The 17906-nt window shown below is 56.2% G+C and overlaps 4 protein-coding genes across 4 annotated transcripts; 2 read left to right on the top strand and 2 right to left on the bottom strand.

Moving 5' to 3' along the window:
* Positions 1-3615: 3615 nt before the first annotated feature.
* VTJ04DRAFT_3163 (uncharacterized protein) lies at positions 3616-6667 on the top strand (the record flags this gene model as incomplete). Its single annotated transcript, XM_069361033.1, has 2 exons — positions 3616-3811; positions 3897-6667. The coding sequence occupies 2 exons, from the start codon at positions 3616-3618 to the stop codon at positions 6665-6667; spliced, it is 2967 nt and encodes a 988-aa protein (XP_069221684.1).
* Positions 6668-7101: 434 nt separating this feature from the next.
* On the bottom strand, positions 7102-8816 carry VTJ04DRAFT_3162 (uncharacterized protein; the record flags this gene model as incomplete). Its single annotated transcript, XM_069361032.1, has 2 exons — positions 7102-8729; positions 8789-8816. 2 exons carry the CDS (start codon positions 8814-8816, stop codon positions 7102-7104), a joined length of 1656 nt encoding a protein of 551 aa, XP_069221683.1.
* A 570-nt stretch (positions 8817-9386) lies between these two features.
* VTJ04DRAFT_3161 (uncharacterized protein) lies at positions 9387-10442 on the top strand (the record flags this gene model as incomplete). Its single annotated transcript, XM_069361031.1, has 5 exons — positions 9387-9517; positions 9582-9623; positions 9689-9756; positions 9858-10006; positions 10098-10442. 5 exons carry the CDS (start codon positions 9387-9389, stop codon positions 10440-10442), a joined length of 735 nt encoding a protein of 244 aa, XP_069221682.1.
* A 93-nt stretch (positions 10443-10535) lies between these two features.
* On the bottom strand, positions 10536-12764 carry VTJ04DRAFT_3160 (uncharacterized protein; the record flags this gene model as incomplete). The annotated part of the gene is made up of 3 exons (XM_069361030.1): positions 10536-10644; positions 12494-12556; positions 12718-12764. The coding sequence occupies 3 exons, from the start codon at positions 12762-12764 to the stop codon at positions 10536-10538; spliced, it is 219 nt and encodes a 72-aa protein (XP_069221681.1).
* Between the last annotated feature and the right edge of the window lie 5142 nt (positions 12765-17906).

The following is a 17906-nucleotide window of genomic DNA, read 5'->3' as shown; positions in this document are numbered from 1 at the left end:
GAAATGCACAGCACCGGGCCGTGTCCAGCAAGTGCTGTTTGGCCGGCCTGGGTGGGCCACCGGCAAGCACGGCAATGGGCTTGACGGCGTCTGTCAACAGGGGAGGGTGGTGGCCTTCTCCGCGCCATCTCTTCCCTCCCCTCCCTCCTCCATCGTGGCTGGAACTAGTGCATGCCCCTCCCACTCATTCCTCTTCCCTCCCCTCCCTGCGCATGCAGAAGCAGCTGTCATCTTGAGCATCAAGCGGCTTCTTCCCGCTCCTGCATTTGGTGGAGGACTCGCCTAGGTTTCCCCACCCACCACCATCCACACCACCTTGTTCTCCCGCTTCAACGCCGTCCGCGAAGCATTCGATCTGCGTAAGTTGTCCTTCCATCCCAAGGGGTCGGTTCTGTGTCGTGTAAGTGCCGGTGAGGTTTGCCCCTGGATGTATGGCAGAGTAGGACAACATGGAAGGGACCGAGAACCTCCAGAATTTCTCATCTTTGAGCCCAGACTCGTCAACAAGCACCGCTCATTGTCACCAAGCCCACAGCTCTGCAGCCTTGAGATCCCGCCCGGCCCCTTCAACCCCAGGGCCGCGGGCCAGGGCCACGGATCCCGCCCTCCCTCAACGAGCCACTGTTTTCTCCCGGATGAATACCACCCGGCCAAACAACCAGCCCACGGCTTCTCTTGCGACAACCCCAGGCCGGCCCAGAACCAGGGCTGGCTATTTCCGGGAAACAGTTGCCCGACAGACAGGCGCCTAAGCGGGTGTTTGGAAAGTTGACATGACACCACCACCACCACCACTTCACCCGGGAACTGGGTTCGGTATCTTCGATATTGGATGGGCACCAGTATATACATCATCATCCTCCAGCGCAACTCTACAGCATGGGCAGAAGTCAACGACTTTGATGCGATGAGTTTCGGTTCCTTCTTGATTCCCCGCCCTGTGTTTATAGTAAAGCGGGGGACATCGTTTATGAAACGCCCACAGATCGCTATGACATTCATGACGGAAGTGTCAAGTGCTTCGCAACATTGCCCCCAAATTCCTGGACACACCACACCCCAGCTGCAGTTACCTTCGCCAAACCCTGCCGATACGGAGTACATCGGCCTTCTGCAAGCCCTTCATTTCTTCGTCTCACCTCGCCTAGGGCATGGATAAGCTCAAGTAACTCGGACTTGCTTCTGGCCTGGTTGTTTTCTGCTAAAGCACCAACAAAAGAAAAAACAACCAACGAGTTTTGCTCGAACAACGTCCGTCTTCTCTGTCGGCACTTGGCAATGTTGCACAACATCACATCGATTTGTATGTCTTGTCGAATCGAGTAAGACACAAGACGAAGTGGAATTTTTGCATGCACCGCCCGGAGCATGATTCGTCCTTGACACAGAGGACTTGGTAACTATCTCCGAGCGCTTACATGGAGGCTAGTAACCTCAACCGGATCATGATATCGGCACGGATACTGCACCATAGAGCAACAAGCATACGAGGGCGCTGTGGCAATTAGTCCATACATCGACCTACCTGCTTGCAGGCTCGGCGTGGCGGCGACGCTAAAATTGCAGGTTGATCGAGCAAGGACAGTGGCGGGGGATTGTTCAAGCTATGTAGCTACCTACCTTACTAATAGTACAGACATGATACCCTGCGGATTGGAAAATGATGACGACGGTAGGCTTGCGGTTCCCAAGGTTACACGCAACCTGCACGTTTCACCCGATGGGGGGAGGGGGGCAAAACTCGCGCATGTTCGCCCATTGGGGTCCAGAGTAGGTATGTCCTACGTGCTACCTGAGTTCGCCGATCTGTGAGCGGGAGCGGAGGAGCACTGGATTTGCTATTTTTGGCCGATCCTACATTCCTTGGAGGAGCAATGATACGGGACGAGCCTCATCAGTCAGCATGCGAGAGATTTGAGCCATTTGAAAAGAAGAGAAATGGTCTCAAATCAACTTTCTTTTACTACTATAAGCCTTCGGCATGCCAGAGTTAGGACCAGGACCGACGGATCGAGCACCCGCTCTCCGGATCGGCGTTTTTCTGACACCACCCTTGTCGTTGTAGACCACTCTCAAGAGAAATAACCCGCCATAGAGTATCTTAAGATAGAATTCAACAAAGTTAACGTAAGGAACCTACCACACACCTCCAAGACGTCTAACAACCGAACCGAACGAGGTGTCAAACTTCCCCCTCCCTCCCATCTCATCTTCCCCTTGCCCGCACCACCACCATCCACCAGGTACGTAGGTCGACCCAAGATCCGGCCCGCAGCACAGAAGCCTATTAAGCTAAGGCCCCGGGTTTGCTTGCAGAAGCGAGCGTGATGGAGGGGAGGGAGGGGGGCTCACAGGCGTGTTAACAATCTGGCAAAATGCGCCGGCTGAAATCCAGGTTGCAGATCATATGATGCAGCGCGTGCTTGTGTGGGAGTGCGGGCCATTCGAAACACACCTCTCGCATCAATAAAATGACACACGCGACCGACCATCGCCCTAGCTAAGCTACCCTAAGCTACGCTACCTCCAAGGCGCAACTAGGGTGGCCTGGCGAGGTCTCGCCAGACTGCCTTCATGTTGCGGTACACAGCATGGCTCAGGTATAAGCAGGCTGGCTGCATGCTGTTTGTACATGTTATCGGGTAGTATCGCTATGTAGCGTCATGGATGCTGCGACATACAACATATAAGTATATGAAACATAGAACGTGGGAAGCATATATAAATGAAGCTGTCGACCTGTGACCCGGTGAATGGACCAAACCAAACTGAGGTGTTGATTGCGAATGTGGGGGTCAGAGTGATGGACGACGACGACGATGGGCTTGTTGATATCGGTTATCGGGGATCGAGGATCGGATATTGGCGGGATGGACCGGAGAAGGATCGACGGTGGTGAACAACCAGCGAACTATCCGATCTCCTAGAGTCCAGGAAAGTGGGAGCGTCTGCGCTACTCGAATGTTTGACAAGATGGGAATCGGTCTGGGGAATCTCCGGCTGGGAGGGGTAGTTGGCGCCGCTGACTGTTGTTGTGGAAGTCTAAGATGGCTGTGCTCCGTGAAGGGACACCAAAGGTCATGACATCACTTATGCTTGCTTGTGCCCGGCATAATTCGGTGATTCGGTGTATACGTAGTAGGTCAGCTCTTAGACAACATCAACCCCCGAGAGGGAGCAGGTGGCGATTCGAGATATCTTGGTCAGGGTGGAACCTAGTAGATCTGATCACAAGGCAACATCGGGTGTGCGTGTCCTTGTATGCTCTAGCTGTTGTTGGTTAAATCTCCCGAATGCTGATTCATACCTAAGGTACCTATGGACAACAGGCACCAACAGAGGGAGAAGAGGGTTAGGTGAAGGATTGGTGGAAGGTGAGGTGCAGTGAGATAGCGGGGCATTCATTATCGATAAGATTAGATAAGGAGTTTCCTTCACGACCCATGTTCGTCGTGTTGGGAGGCTCAACACCAAGCTCACCATCACAACTCACAACTCATAATTCACGGTTCACACCCACGGAAAGACCCGAATAAATCAAAAGTTATTGGGACATTACCACAAATCTCAAAACTAGACGATCCCACGACTTTCCCTTCCCTTCCGCCAGCCACAATGGCGAGCCTCAAGCGGTCCGTCGAGTCGGATCCCTTCGCAGCCAACATCTCCAGCAAGGTCTACGTGAGGTCAACAAAGAGCGGCAAGGTCCAAAAGATTGTGCGCGAGGTCTACCTCCGTCAGGACATTCCATGCTCCTCCAAGCTCTGCCAAGCCTGTCTCAGGACGGCTCCCCGCGATGCCGCCGGTCGACGTGAGATTGATCCTAGAGCACGGCTCCCCATTTGCCGGACTCTTCCCTGGACTCACTTGATGAACTGTATTCTGACTCTCTCCAGTTCCTCCGTTCGTTCTCTCAGAGGCTCCCGCCGGCACCAGTTCATTTCCACAAGGCCATTACTTGGTGCCCGATACCAACGTATTCCTGACCGCCATGGACCTCTTTGAGCAAAGTTCGGCCTTTTACGACGTTGTCGTTCTGCAGACGGTGCTCGAGGAGCTACGAAATCGTTCACTTCCGCTCTACAATCGCCTAATCAGCCTCACAAAGAGCGACGAGAAACGCTTTTATGTCTTTTTCAACGAGTTTCGCCTCGAGACCCACGTTCCCCGTCTGGAGGGTGAGTCCGTCAATGACCGTAACGATCGTGCCGTTCGCAAAGCCGTCGCCTGGTATTCTCAACATCTGGCACAGGCAAAGGCCAAGAAGGTGCCGGCTGTGGTGATGCTGAGCAATGATCGTGACAACCTGCGCAAGGCCAAGGAGGAGGGCATCGCCGCATGCTCGCTGCGTGATTATGTATCCCAACTTAAGGACGCCGATTCTCTGCTGGACATGATTCCGGATACAGAAGATCAGGACGTTATCTCAAAGGACAAGCGGCCAGGCCAACCACTCTATCCGGAATATTACAGCATGTCCAAGATGATGACGGGTGTCAAGGCCGGCTTGCTCCACCAGGGAATCTTCAACGTCTCGCCTTACAATTACCTCGAGGGATCTATCCGTGTCCCGGCATTTCCCAAACCACTACTCATCCTGGGACGGGAGAACATCAACCGTGCTATCGACGGCGACGTGGTTGTGGTTGAGGTCTTGCCCAAGGACCAGTGGAAAGCACCGTCGACCAGTGTGATCGAGGAAGAGGCCATCACGCAGAACGAGAACCCAGATGCCGAGGAGGCTTCCGCCAGCATCGTCACTGAGAAGGAGCGCAAAGCGCTGCAGGAAGAAGTGAGGCGGACTCACAGCAAGACGACCGAGGGTCATGCGCAACCGACGGCCAAGGTAGTGGGCGTTGTCAAGCGGAACTGGCGGCAATACGTTGGACATATCGACCAGTCGTCAGTCAGCCAGTCAACCCAGCAGGGGCGCAAACAAGACGCAGTCTTTGTTCTTCCCATGGACAAAAAGATCCCCAAGATCCGTCTCCGTACCCGCCAAGTTGCCGAGCTCCTCGGAAAGCGCATCGTGGTCGCCATCGACGCCTGGGATCGCAACTCGCGCCATCCCATCGGACACCTGGTCCGGTCGCTGGGCGAACTCGAGACCAAGGCAGCCGAAACGGAGGCCCTGCTACTTGAGTATGACGTCCAGTACCGGCCATTCCCAAAGACGGTGCTCGACTGTCTGCCCAAGGAGGGTCACGACTGGCGCGTTCCCCAGGACAAGAACGACCCAGGGTGGCGCGGCCGCGAGGACCTCCGCCATTTGCTGATTTGCAGTATCGACCCAGTTGGTTGTCAGGATATTGACGACGCGCTTCACTCGCGGCCACTCCCCAACGGCAACTTCGAGGTGGGCGTACACATTGCCGACGTGTCGCACTTTGTCAAGCCCAGCACCGCCATGGATGCTGAAGCCAGCATCCGCGGCACCACCGTCTACATGGTGGACAAGCGCATCGACATGCTGCCAACCCTCCTTGGCACAGATCTCTGCTCACTCAAGCCCTACGTCGAGCGCTTCGCCTTCTCGGTTCTGTGGGAGCTTACCCCTGACGCTGACGTGGTGAGCGTCCGCTTTACCAAGTCGGTGATCAAGTCTCGTGAGGCCTTCAGTTACGAACAAGCGCAGCTGAGGGTCGACGACCACTCGCAGCAGGATGATCTCACCAAGAGCATCCGCACGCTGATGGCTCTGTCGCGCAAGCTCAAACAGAAGCGCCTGGACGCTGGCGCCCTCAGCCTGTCGTCCCCCGAGGTCAAGGTGCAGATGGAGTCCGAGACCTCGGACCCCATCGACGTCAAGACCAAAGAACTTCTCGACACCATGTCACTGGTCGAGGAGTTCATGCTTCTCGCCAACGTCAGCGTGGCGCGGCGCATCTACGAAGCCTTCCCGCAAACAGCCCTCCTTCGTCGCCACGGCGCTCCGCCCAAGACCAACTTCGACGAGCTCGCCAACCAACTCCGCGTCAAGCGCGGGCTGGACCTGTCCGTCGAGTCCTCGCGCGCCCTCGCCGACAGCCTCGACCGCTGCGTCGACCCCAAGGAGCCCTTCTTCAACACGCTCGTCCGCATCATGGCCACGCGCTGCATGATGGCGGCCGAGTACTTTTGCGCCGGCACCCAAGCCTACCCCGAGTTCCGCCACTACGGCCTGGCGTCGGAAATTTACACGCACTTCACCTCCCCGATCCGGCGCTACGCCGATCTCGTCGCGCACCGCCAGCTCGCCGCCGCCATCGGATACGAGCCCATGCACCCGGCCGAGCGCAGCCGCGGCCGCCTCGAGGCCGTGTGCAAGAACATCAACGTCCGCCACCGCAACGCCCAGCTGGCCGGCCGGGCGAGTATCGCCTACTACGTGGGGCAGGCGCTGCGCGGGAAAGCGGCCGAGGAGGACGGCTTCGTCATCAAGATTTTCTCCAACGGGTTCGTCGTGCTGGTCCCCCGGTTCGGCATCGAGGCGCTCATCCGGCTGCGCGACCTGGCCGACCCGGAGCCCGCGGCCGAGTACGACGCCGAGACGTACACGCTGCGCACGTCGGGGAGCCGCGAGGTGACGGTGGAGGTGTTCCAGAAGGTGAGGGTGCGTGTCACGGATCATAAGGACGAGGCGACGGGGAAGAGGGGGGTTAAGATGGAGCTGTTGGGGACATATTGATATCGGATAGATGGGGTGAGAAAGATAATGAATGCATAGGGTGGCGATGAATGATGGAAATGAACCTTGTGTGGATAAGATGATGGAGATACATAGAAATGGAATTGTGTAGAGTTGTGAACATGTGGTCACTGATCTCTAGAGGTTGGGTTCATTCTTACATTGTGATGATTTGTCTGCCTACTCTTCAATGTCTTGGAGAGAGTCCACCCTTGATGTTATGTATTGGATGTAATCTTTTTCGACGCCAGAACGCCACACCAGTCCAGGATATGACACAACCAGTAGTACCGGTAAATAGAACAACCACTACTCCTTCATCTTTTCTCCTTCCATTTCACCAGAGAGCGCCATTCACAAAGGAACAGAGAGAGCACCGTTGGAACCCCTCACCCCCCAGCTCTGTCAAAAGAGTAAGAACGGTTTAATTATGCTCATGCCTGCATCTCCACATCACCCTTCCCCTCCTCCTCATCTCCCCAAAGCCCTTCCAACTTAAACTCATTGGCCCACTCGGTGACAATCACCTTCTGATCCGGCATGACCTCCTCCCCGGCAACCTTTGTCGGTCCATTACCAGACGCTGAGGCGGCCGCAGCAGGAGCCGCCGGCGGATCTGTCCAACCCTGGATCCTCCCGTCCCTCCAATCCGTCACGACCGTCATGGCGGCGGCCGTCAGGTTCGGCACGCCGCCCCTGCCCAACCTGCCGCGCTTGCGCGCGACCTGGACGAGGAAGTCGGTGGTCATGTCGCCTGTGTTGGGGTCGGCGAGGAGCGGGGGCAGGTCGTAAACCTTGGCGAGGTTTTCCAGGAGGGCGGGCCCGGCGGCGGACAGGCGGCGCAGGAGCAGGGTAACGGCGGGGATGGGGTCGTTGATCTGCTTGGGCGGGACGGCGTTTAGGAGGACCAGGTGGGCGTGCGCCTCGGTGGGGTTCTTGGGGGTGAAGGTGTTGGAGGAGGCGGTGGAGGGGAAGACGATACCCGGCGAGTCGAGGAGGGTGAGGCGTTTGTCGATCTTGACGGCGCGGATGGAGGTGGTGACGCCAGCCTCGGCGCCGGCAGGGCAGGCGGCGCGGTTGCTGCCACCGAGCCGGGAGAGGAGGGCGTTGATGACGCTCGATTTGCCCACGTTGGGGTAGCCGATGACGCCGACCGAGATGGCGCGCTTGAGGTTGCGCGTGGCGGCGTAGGATTTGAGGGCACGCAGCAGGGCGGCGCTGGTGCTTTGGACCGTCATGTCGCGGTGGTTAAAGGTATGGGCGTTCGGGGCCGGGTTGGAGGCGCGCAGCGGGAGGGTGGGGAACGAGCGGCGCAGATGGGCCAGCCAGCCGCGGAGAACGGGCGGCGGGATCAGGTCGATCTTGTTGAGGACCAGGATCAGGCGCTTGCCACCGCCGGCCGCCTCCAGGACGGCGCGCTCAACGTCGCGAGACCGGGTGCCCTCGGGATCGCGGGCGTCCAGGACGTAGAGCACCACGTCCGCCTGCTCGACAACCTGCTTGAAGACCTTGTCGTACGCCTTGCGGGAGGTGGCGCCGCCGGGGACCTCGATGACGCCATTCTCTTCCTCATCCTCGTCGTCGTCCGAGTCATCGTCATCCTCCATCTCGTCGCCGCTCTGCAACTCGCGCTCGTACGCTTTAGCGGCCTTCCTTGCGCTGGCGACGAGGGCAGCGAGGGGGTTGGACTCGTCGATGTCGCTGCCGTCCTCGTCCATGGCGTCGTCAGAGCCGTCATCCTGGCTGAAATCCTCCGACACGACGTCGTCCTCCATGCGGTCGTCGTCCTTGTTCTCCTCGGCGGCCTTGTCTGCCGTGTTGGCGGCCTTGGCCAACTCGCGACGGCGCTGTTGCTCCTCTTTCCTCCGCTCGCGGTCCTCCTCAATCTTGTGCAGCAAACGCTCCTTGTACGGGAAGAGATTGGGAATTCCCGGGTCCTTCTTCAGCCTGCTCCGCCATTCTGGGTTCTTCTTGGCCAGCTTCCTCTGCTTTCGCTCCTTCGCGGCGGCCCTCTTCTCGATCTTGGCCCGGAGGCGAGTCGGCCTCCTCTTCGACTTTGGCTCTGGGTCAATGTTAGCATAATTGATCGTGAAAAAATACATTGAATCCGAGGGCACAGACTCTTTGGTTTATTTATTGTCCCGGCCATTGTTGCGAATTCGAGATGAGCTGTTCTCGAACCCGAGGATGTGGTGAAGTAATTGGAAGGATGTTCTTCCCTCTTTCTCCAAGTTCCCAAAAAATTCCAGGCAATTTGGGACTTGGAAAATTTGTGCCGCTTCTCACCGCCCCGATAACAAGCTTATCGCTGTAACCCCACTGTGGGTCCAAAACTTCTCAGATTTCCGGGGTTAGGGTCAACGCCTCCCTACGAGGGCGATGGCGGAGTTTCCGAATCGGGTAATCAGGCATGCCCGAGGTTCCCGCCTTTCTTCTTCTCCTGAACGCCCCTAGCAAAAGTGCAGTTCCACTTGTTTTCCACTTGTTTTGAGGATTGTTGGGTATATATTGATTCAAAATTTCAACATCTGGGAAGTCCGACGGCATACATTGTGGGCTTCAAATACTGTGTGGTACATTGTTGTGGCCCAGACTCTCTGGTTGTGCTTCGTTCATCTCTTCACCGCAACTATCCACTTACACCTGCACCTGCACTGCACTCTTTTTACCTCTGAAAACATACACCTCGTTCAGCCGACTCGACAGAGAAACAAGCAAAATGGGCAGCATTGACACAGGAGCAATTTCTTACTCGGCTCCCGCCGAGACAGTCACATTCGATGGGCTGCTGTTCGACATGGACGGCACCATCATCGACTCCACTAATGCCGTCGTCAAGCACTGGGAAGCGTGAGTTGCTTCATGACCGTCAGCCCAATGCTTAGAGACTAAGTCAGGACCGTGTCCACAACAGGGTAGGGAAGGATATAGGTGTCGACCCAAAGGTGATCCTGGAGTAAGTTGACATCCCACGACATCTCAAATTCCACAACACCGTTGCTGATGTCAACTGTGTGCCAGGACTTCCCACGGCCGGCGGAGCATCGACATGCTCAAGATCCTGGCCCCGGAGAAGGCGAATTGGGAGTGTAAGTATTCTTTGAGCCGCAGAATTTACAATGTTACTCTTGGAAAATAGTCCTCGTCACGGAAAGGACGGATCAACTGACCCAAGGTGACCGCCACGCAGACATCCAACACATGGAGGGCCTCCTTCCCAAGCTCTACGGCGACGACGCAGTTGAGATCCCCGGCGCCAGGTCCCTTCTCAAAGACCTGATGGCCAACTCCGTCCCCTGGACCATCGTCACATCCGGGACCATCCCGCTAGTTACGGGGGTGCGTAAAACAAACAATACCATGTCCCTCTCTCTATCTCTATCTCTCCCCGGTATCCAATCAATCAAATCCCGCTAACCACCACACACAGTGGCTCAAAGTCCTCAACCTCCCCATCCCAGAACACATCGTCACCGCCGAGTCCGTCGCCGAAGGCAAGCCCGACCCGACGTGCTACCGGCTCGGTCGCCAGGGGCTGGGCCTCGCCGGCGAGGACCGTCGCGTGCTCGTGCTCGAGGACAGCCCTGCCGGCATCCGCGCCGGCCGTGCCGCCGGATGCAAGGTGCTTGCCGTCGTGACGAGCCACACCGCCGAACAGGTCCTCGCGGCGGAGCCTGACTGGGTGGTCAAGGACCTGTCGTCGGTGAGGTTGGTGAAGGCGGAGGGGGGCGCGGTGACGTTGGAGATTCGGGATGCTTTGGTGGTTGGGAAGTAAGGGGGAACGGGAAGGCGATGGGGGAGAACATTGTAAGTGGCCGGCATTTGAGGTGGGTTTTTTTGTGCGGTTGGATGCGGTCGGACATATAGGTCAGAGATAGACGTGGTGGCGTGATGTGAGAAACAGATTTGTAGCGGATGTTTGCCGCTCTAATTCAACATAGACTTGGGAATTACAGAGGGGAAGGTGTCTCAGGAAACTGCTCAGTTGCTCGCCTCACACATCTCTGAAGAGAATCAGAACCTCCGTTGTGCCTACATCTACGAATTTTACAACACCGTGAAGTTGAGACAGATTCTATCATGACTTCTAAACCAAGCACGCCTGCATTGAGCCTGCCTTCCAGGTCCTGTATGCGTACGTTCCATCTCTGCGACTGTTCCAGACGATTCAGCTCCGTGACTGATGTCTCGGCTACCCTCCTCTTCACTCAAGCCTTGCCACCTAGTCAGCCACTTGTCATCACACCGTCTACGCACCCCGGAATGCTGGATAACTGGTCAGATATGTTCCAAACCGGGCAGCCCCCCAGGCCTAACGCAGCCAGCCCTCGGCGGCGGATCTTGCATCCGCTGACACCGATAGGCCGGAGAAAAGGACACAAGGAGGTCGCCGAGGGTAATGAGGACGATGTGAGAGCGGGAAAGGAAACTCAGATGATTGACCACTTGGTGAGGTGATAATCGATCTCGAAGACAGCGCGCCGAGGGTTGCGACCTCTTAGAGCTGACATGGCTCTGCCTGATATGACTCAAATCCATCCATAATCCGACCCAACAAATCGCCACTCAGGTGGTGAGGGTATGTCGTGTGATCTCTCCGCCGAGACTGCTCTTGTCTCTGAGCCCTCTTGAGGGGAACAGGGTCGGATCAACAGCCTCTTGGTAGGGCCAACTTCTCGTCATCCGCGGCTACCGATTACTCATCATCTCATCAAAGAATATGCATCAGCCGAGTTGACTTCCTCTCTCGGAGTTGGCTCCGAATCGACTTGGACTTTGGAATTGTGGCTCCAGAAATGCCGTAGACCTGGCCATGTGACCAGAGCCGGAGATGCTGATCTTTATAGTCCTCGATTTACTCGGATCAGGGTTGAAGATGGCCACTCCCAGTGTGGTGGTAAGGAGACGGGGGAGTAGCCAAACCGTCTCACAGGCTTTGCCCAAAGCTTCCCTCCTCTTCGTTGACACCGGGTGTGTGAGAAGAAGTGAGATAGCACATCAAGGGCTTCTTCTTGCCGGCCTCTTTCGAGGCCCGTAACTTTCGCAAATTCCCCCACAACCAAGCTCAACTCTTCCAGTTAGCTAGGACCTCAAACTATGTCTTGATCACTAGCAGAAGTCCTCTCTCGAATCGCCTCACTGGAATGGAAGTAGGAAGCCACTTGACCTCGGTGCTTCCCTCCATCTTACTAGTGAAATGGAGTAAGCATCTCGAGGATTTGGGGTCCATGGATTCGCAAACGAGACCATCACGTCATACCTGTGCTTTGCCGCTGTCTTACGCGCACCTACTGTCTACCAGATCTCCCTAGCCTGTGGTTCAACCAGTGAGAGTCAGTAGTCCGGGCATAAGATTTCCTGTCTCCTCTGGACGCCGCATCCTCCATCCCTCAGGTTGATCCATCAGAGGGTTGTTGGCTGCATCGTAACGAACAATTGCGGCCCAGGTCTCCCAGCCCGGGGCCCTCATTTGATCTGTACACGCATGAACGCAATCGTAGCTGAGAGCTCAAGTCGGATCCTTGACATTTGCATAGATCGGTACACCGTGTGCCAGCCCATCTGCCCGATCTCATCTGTTCAGAGCTGAACAGTCATACTCAGACCCGTCTTGTATGTCCATACATCCTCATACACGACGGCATGTATGGCGCAGGATAATGGCAAGCAAGAGAGAACAAACTCAGGATAGGTATGCAATACGAGTTTATTTCATGGGCGGTGCATTATTATACCACAGAGCACATCCAGCTGAGGAGCAATATCATTCAGCTCATCAAGCCCCCAGGAGGCTTGCCCAGGTTTCATTTTGCCATTTCGGCTTACACAGTACCTGAGCAAGAGGCACGCAGTTTTCTTTTCGTAACCGACGGGCAACCGACCTCGACTCTGGAAGGACCGTGAGGTCAGCGCAGCATGTAAGTTCTTCCACACCTACGTATGAGACCAACCCCCCCTTCACCCCCAATGTCCAATGTGGCGTTCTTTCGTAGCCAGCCTCCCCTGGAAGTGTCATCAAGCGACGGTCGACATGCGGATGCCGCACTTACAAGGGACCCTCCACTTGTTCGACTCCTTGAACCAAACGAATCGTCATGCGGGGAGTTTAGTTTCTCTCCCCGAGATGTTTGTTTGTCCAAGCGTCCAGATATGGTCCGAGCGACTCTCATCCACACACGCTCTGGATCGACGTGTGATTACAGGCTAGGTTCCTGACAGGATGTTCCCCGCCTCTGCTGCGCGGGGAGAAGACCAGGCGTCCCAGCGACACAGCCCGCAACTTGGCTTCGGGCTATCAATACTTGAGGAGTTTTGCTTGTTGCTTGGACGTCACCAACGTTATGCGTGACATGATCGACCCTAATGAAGAGGCGTTAACGGTTGAGTTATCTTAAGACATGCGAGCGATCCAAAAATTGAGTCCTGCAAGTGATGATGAATGACATCCCCTTCCCCCCACGTTGAGAGCGCGCACATCTTGCAGCGGGATTCGGATTCCGGACAGCACGCGCTCTGGTGACTGGCCAGAGATTTTTATTCCGAATCTCCCCTGGCTTGTCGTTCACAGTGCGGCTCCGAACATCAAGCCCAAGCCACCCACCACCACAAGGGAGTGAAGAGAAAAAGGCTCTGGACAAGCGCAGCACTGTCTCGGAGAGAGGGGATCTGTGCGGATCTGCCGCAGGGATGCCACGATCCCGAGCTCACGTTGACAGGGACACACACCCTGGACTGGAGGGCAGTGATGAGTTCGCGTTGCACTGGTGGCTCGTGGAAAAAGGATAAGAACAAAAAAAGGTGAACCTGATGGTCAGACGAACGGCCTTCTGGCGTGCGTCGAAGCGAACTCGAGCGAAGTGGAGGCTCACCGGCAGCGGCGGCGAGGCGGAACCTTCATCCCTTGGCCGGTGGGGTCTGGTTTTGGAGTCGGGGAAGTGGGGGGAGGGACCGGTTCGTCATGGACCCTTGGCCAACACGTGGCTCTCCGTGTGGTGGGTTCCACCGGGACGTGCCAGGCCGGAGGGCGGTGCAATCTCGCTACCGATGGTGACAGCAGGCAGGCTTGGCTTTGCTTCTTGTTCGTCTGTGTGTCTCAGTTGTGTGTTTTCACTTGCTGCGGTTCTCAGTTTCAGCAACCACGGAGGGGCTAAGTACTGAGCTCTCCGTATTGTGTGTTAGCGAAGTGGAAAACAAGCCAAAAACTGCCAGAGTGCGCTGTAGCTAGCAGATAAAGAGGTGCGATACTGTATACGGGGTACAGTAGTAGGTACGTACATACCTCGCTGTGCGGAGATCGGATCTGAGAAAAGAGACATCTGAGGAGCTGGTGTACTCTGTAAGAATCGACGGCAGGGGCCATTCGGAGCTCGCCGGTCTCAAGTGAACTGCAATCCTGCCGGTCAAGCACGGTGAGGACTCAGCCATTGATGAGACAGACTCAAGATGCTCAAGATGCCCCAAAAGATGCTTTGCGTCTCATCAGATTCATCGCCACTTTGGCTTCATCCTGTCGTCCGCCAGCCCGCTCTCCTCCCCTCCCAAAGCTCTTGGTCCAGGTTGCTTTGGACAGGTAGAGCCCTCGCGCAGATCCCGTAACAGCTGACTAAGGACGCCTCAGGCATCGAGGCGTTGGGGCTGCAGCAGGTACTGGTGTGCCCCGCCTTGGATCATTCGCTGCTCGGGGCCGGGGGGAGCGGCAGAGGCTCCGGACGACGAACCAGAAGCTCCGCCTAGCCCGCTCTTGCAGATCGGGAGGCGTGTGGTGGTGTGGATGGATGTCTGCCGGCCAGCGCGGGGCTGCAAGCACTGTGGGCTGCTCAACGACTCCTCCTCGAGCTGGCTGGCGGGCTAACCCCTCGGAATCGAGAATTGCCGAACGGCCAGATATGAAGTAAGTTATTAGTACTTACGGCGTAGCGAAATTCTGATATCTCAGTGAGCAGAGTTGACTTGGATGGTGGGTGTAGAGGGTCGGACGAATCTGTGATGGCGATTAATTCCTGTGTCTGCCAAACTGAATGTAAAATACTGTATCCGATGAAGAAAGAAGTGAAAAACATTTCATTGCTCTTGCCATCTCAACTCTCATCTGCTGCGTTGTTCCTTCCCGCCATCATGCTGGCTGGACCGGCCCGAGCTGGGCCCCTTGCGGTCCGGGCCCTCACAAGCACATGTCGTTTGCCGGCCAATGAGCTATGCCGCACCAGGGTTGAACAAGTGAGCGGCACCCTTCCCTGGCGTCCAGGTGGATGTCTGCTCCTGGTCTCAAGAACTCAAACAAACATCATGACATTGGGACTTGGTTAATCCGTACTTCAGACGTCGCGAAACCACTTGTCCAGAAGAGAACATACAATGCTGAGGAATTTCTCTGGTGGACAGCTGTCAGTTTCAATCCCAGGTTTTGACTGTGCCACACCACACCACAAAGTTGATTGATCGCCGCGGCTCCAGAGAGATCCCGTCACGGGACGGGCGGCTCATGCCACCTCAGCTGGCCCCCACGCGACAGGCTGGTTGGTCGGGTTCATTCCGTCCCTTGTCAACCTGTTCAGGCCTCGGACACAGAGAGGCCCGATGAAGTTGTGTTGCCCGCTGTTGTGTTAACTGTCTCTGAACAAGACAGAGCAGCAGAATCTCACAAAAAAAAAACCTGGCCGAGTGCCCCTGAACTAAGTGTACGGAGGGATAGTCAAAAGGGATAGGGCTTCATCCAACACGAGATCAACAGCTGCGACCAAAATGTAAAAACTACACACTCAGACCAACCCTCCGATGTTGTGCAACCCACAATCGAATTCCCGTTGGCGCCCGCTTTTTGGCGTCCAGGCGAGAGAAGGGCGACATCCAGGCGCATCAGCGACCACGAGATGCTGCGTCTGTACCTGAGAGAGCCAGGACGACGTGAATTCTGAGTGATCGATCTTCACAGTGGCTCAGCGAGCGGCAGCAGCGGGCGGCATCGTGAGTGAGATGCTGCACTTTGTATGTACTGTACATACAGTATGCCCCCCTTCACGCTGGTTCGTCTGCTCTGTTGCGCTCTTCCTCCTTGAACTTTCCCGACCTCCACAGGATGATCTCCTCATCTGCCGAAGTGCGGAAGGCATGCGCATTGCACTGCCTTTCCACCAACAAGCTTGCAAGTCTGACATTGCAGCTCACGGCAGCACAATGGCAGGCTGGAGGTTGTCCTGGTGGGGGTTGGAGGCAACATCACAGCAGCGCATCGCATCGCATGTAGCGTCGCACTGAGAAGTTCAGCAGCACGCGACAAGCCTTGCTCACAGCATCATCATCACCAGTCATGCCTTGTGTGCGCGCTGGGCTGTCTCTGCCCAACCAAAACCGTGAATCCTCACCCGTGATGCTGGACTGCTTGGACATGACAGAAGCAACGGATGCGATGCCGTGGGCAGCCGTCCGTCCCTCTGTCGGACTTCTCCAACAAAACCGTCCCAGACTACAGAGACGACCGGCAAGCCTCGGTCGCTTCGGCGGGCAGCCGAGCCGTGGGTTGCAGTCGGGGATGACGGACGGTGCTGCGCCATAAAAATAGCAACACCACTCTCACTCAACCCCCAGTTCCCCCAGCAAGCAATGGCACACAACAGCCAAAGCAACCCTCAGCGTAGCATTCGGGCGCTGTGTGACTTTTTGTTGGATTTTTGGGTCTGCTTTTTCCAGGTTTCTCACCATGTCTTCGCTTTGGGTCGTGTAACCGTAACCTGACGAGCTTTTTGGCTTCCCCCATTCTCCATTCAACCGCCTCAACGCAGTTTTCAGGTGGACGTCTGTCTGTCAGCCTCGCCCGGAGATAGGTGACCTCCGCCAGTTGCCGTTCGGCGCTGGGGCCCCGAGGATCGTCAGTGAGGTTTGGAGACCTCGAGAGTTGAACTGGGTCCGCGACACTTCACGGTAAGGAACTCCTCAGAACGCGGATTATCCCGTATCTTAATGATTGCAAGCGAGAGGAGAAAACCTCAAGTCGCTGCCCGAGGACCCCATAGATAATAAAAACCTACAACTCACATGTTCCTGTTCGTTATCGCCAAACTCGCGGCTCCTATGTTCATGGGCGCGTTTTCGGCGGGGAAATCAGCAACCAGCGGTTTTGGAACTGAGCGTTTCCCCTGGGCTACCCGCTGCACGAATCATGCGTCCCCGCAAGCGAACACGGATTACCCAAGCACGTACGGGTACCCGTACTGAAAGATGCAGGGCTATCGTTGGAAGAGATCCCATCCGCTTGTCCGTCAGGGACGGGGTTAGTGTAGACAAGACTGATCTCCATCAGAATGTCACGGCAGGCGAAGAGCTGCTCCGGTGGTAGTACAGCAGACGAAAGACAGGGAGATCCAGGTCGTGTCCAGCCAGGGACCGGGTGTTGCTGATAGGTCTCGGAGAGAAAGGAGAGAGATGGAGCGTGGCTGGCATCTGGAAGGGCGAGAGTGCTTTCGCTTCTTGTCAGCTGAACTGATGAACTTTGCCTTGCGTTGCTGCGGCTGTTGTGCATTCATTGTCGGACTGTGATGGCGACGCGGATGCTGCAGCCCCGAGGAGAGGCGCAGAGCGAAGGAGCAAGATCTCATTTCCCGCGACGCGCCGTCCCTGTTGGGTAACGTCGAGCCCTACCTAACGGCGCGCAGGGCACCGCTTTGCGCGCTAGAAGGCTGGCTTGGGGTTCCAAAGGCATTCTCGGCTGCTCAGGAACCAACAACCGGTCCTGGAGCAGGCGGAAAATAGGGGAAAAGTCGGAGCGAAAGATTCGGATCCCCCAGGCACGGCCCTAGGCTAGGGACTAGTTTGCAGTTTGTGTTCACTTGTGTTCTCCGCTGAGGCTGCAGGCCAGAACCCGGCGAGGAAGCACAACGCCCAGACCCATTCTCTCCACAAGTGAAGACCACACAGGACATCTCCGCGCGATCGGCATGTGGTTTTCTGGTGTTCACTTCTCTGCCCTGCGTGCCAGTGCAGATAGGAGATTGCCGGCCAAAATAAGATAACTACGGAGCAGTGTGAAGTCAAAAAGCAAAATCCGATCAGAGACAGGCCCAACACACGTCAAACGTTGAGCCAAGCATCCGGGCACAGGCAGATCGGACGATTTCTGTTGCTTCTTGGTTTTCCTGTAACGTCGGTTGGTTTCAGTTCGTTCCTATCCTGAGAAGAAGAAGGGAAGTGAATGGAGAAGACTTCCCGTGAAGCTTGTTGTTGATGAAGCAGTTTTGTCCAAGAC

This window comes from Mycothermus thermophilus, assembly GCF_041956435.1.
Source record: "Mycothermus thermophilus strain CBS 625.91 unplaced genomic scaffold VTJ04scaffold_2, whole genome shotgun sequence".
In the NCBI taxonomy this organism is placed as follows: Eukaryota; Fungi; Ascomycota; class Sordariomycetes; order Sordariales; family Chaetomiaceae; genus Mycothermus; species Mycothermus thermophilus.
The sequence above is the reverse complement of the archived record's forward strand: the minus strand, read 5'-3'. Positions and strand labels throughout refer to the sequence as shown.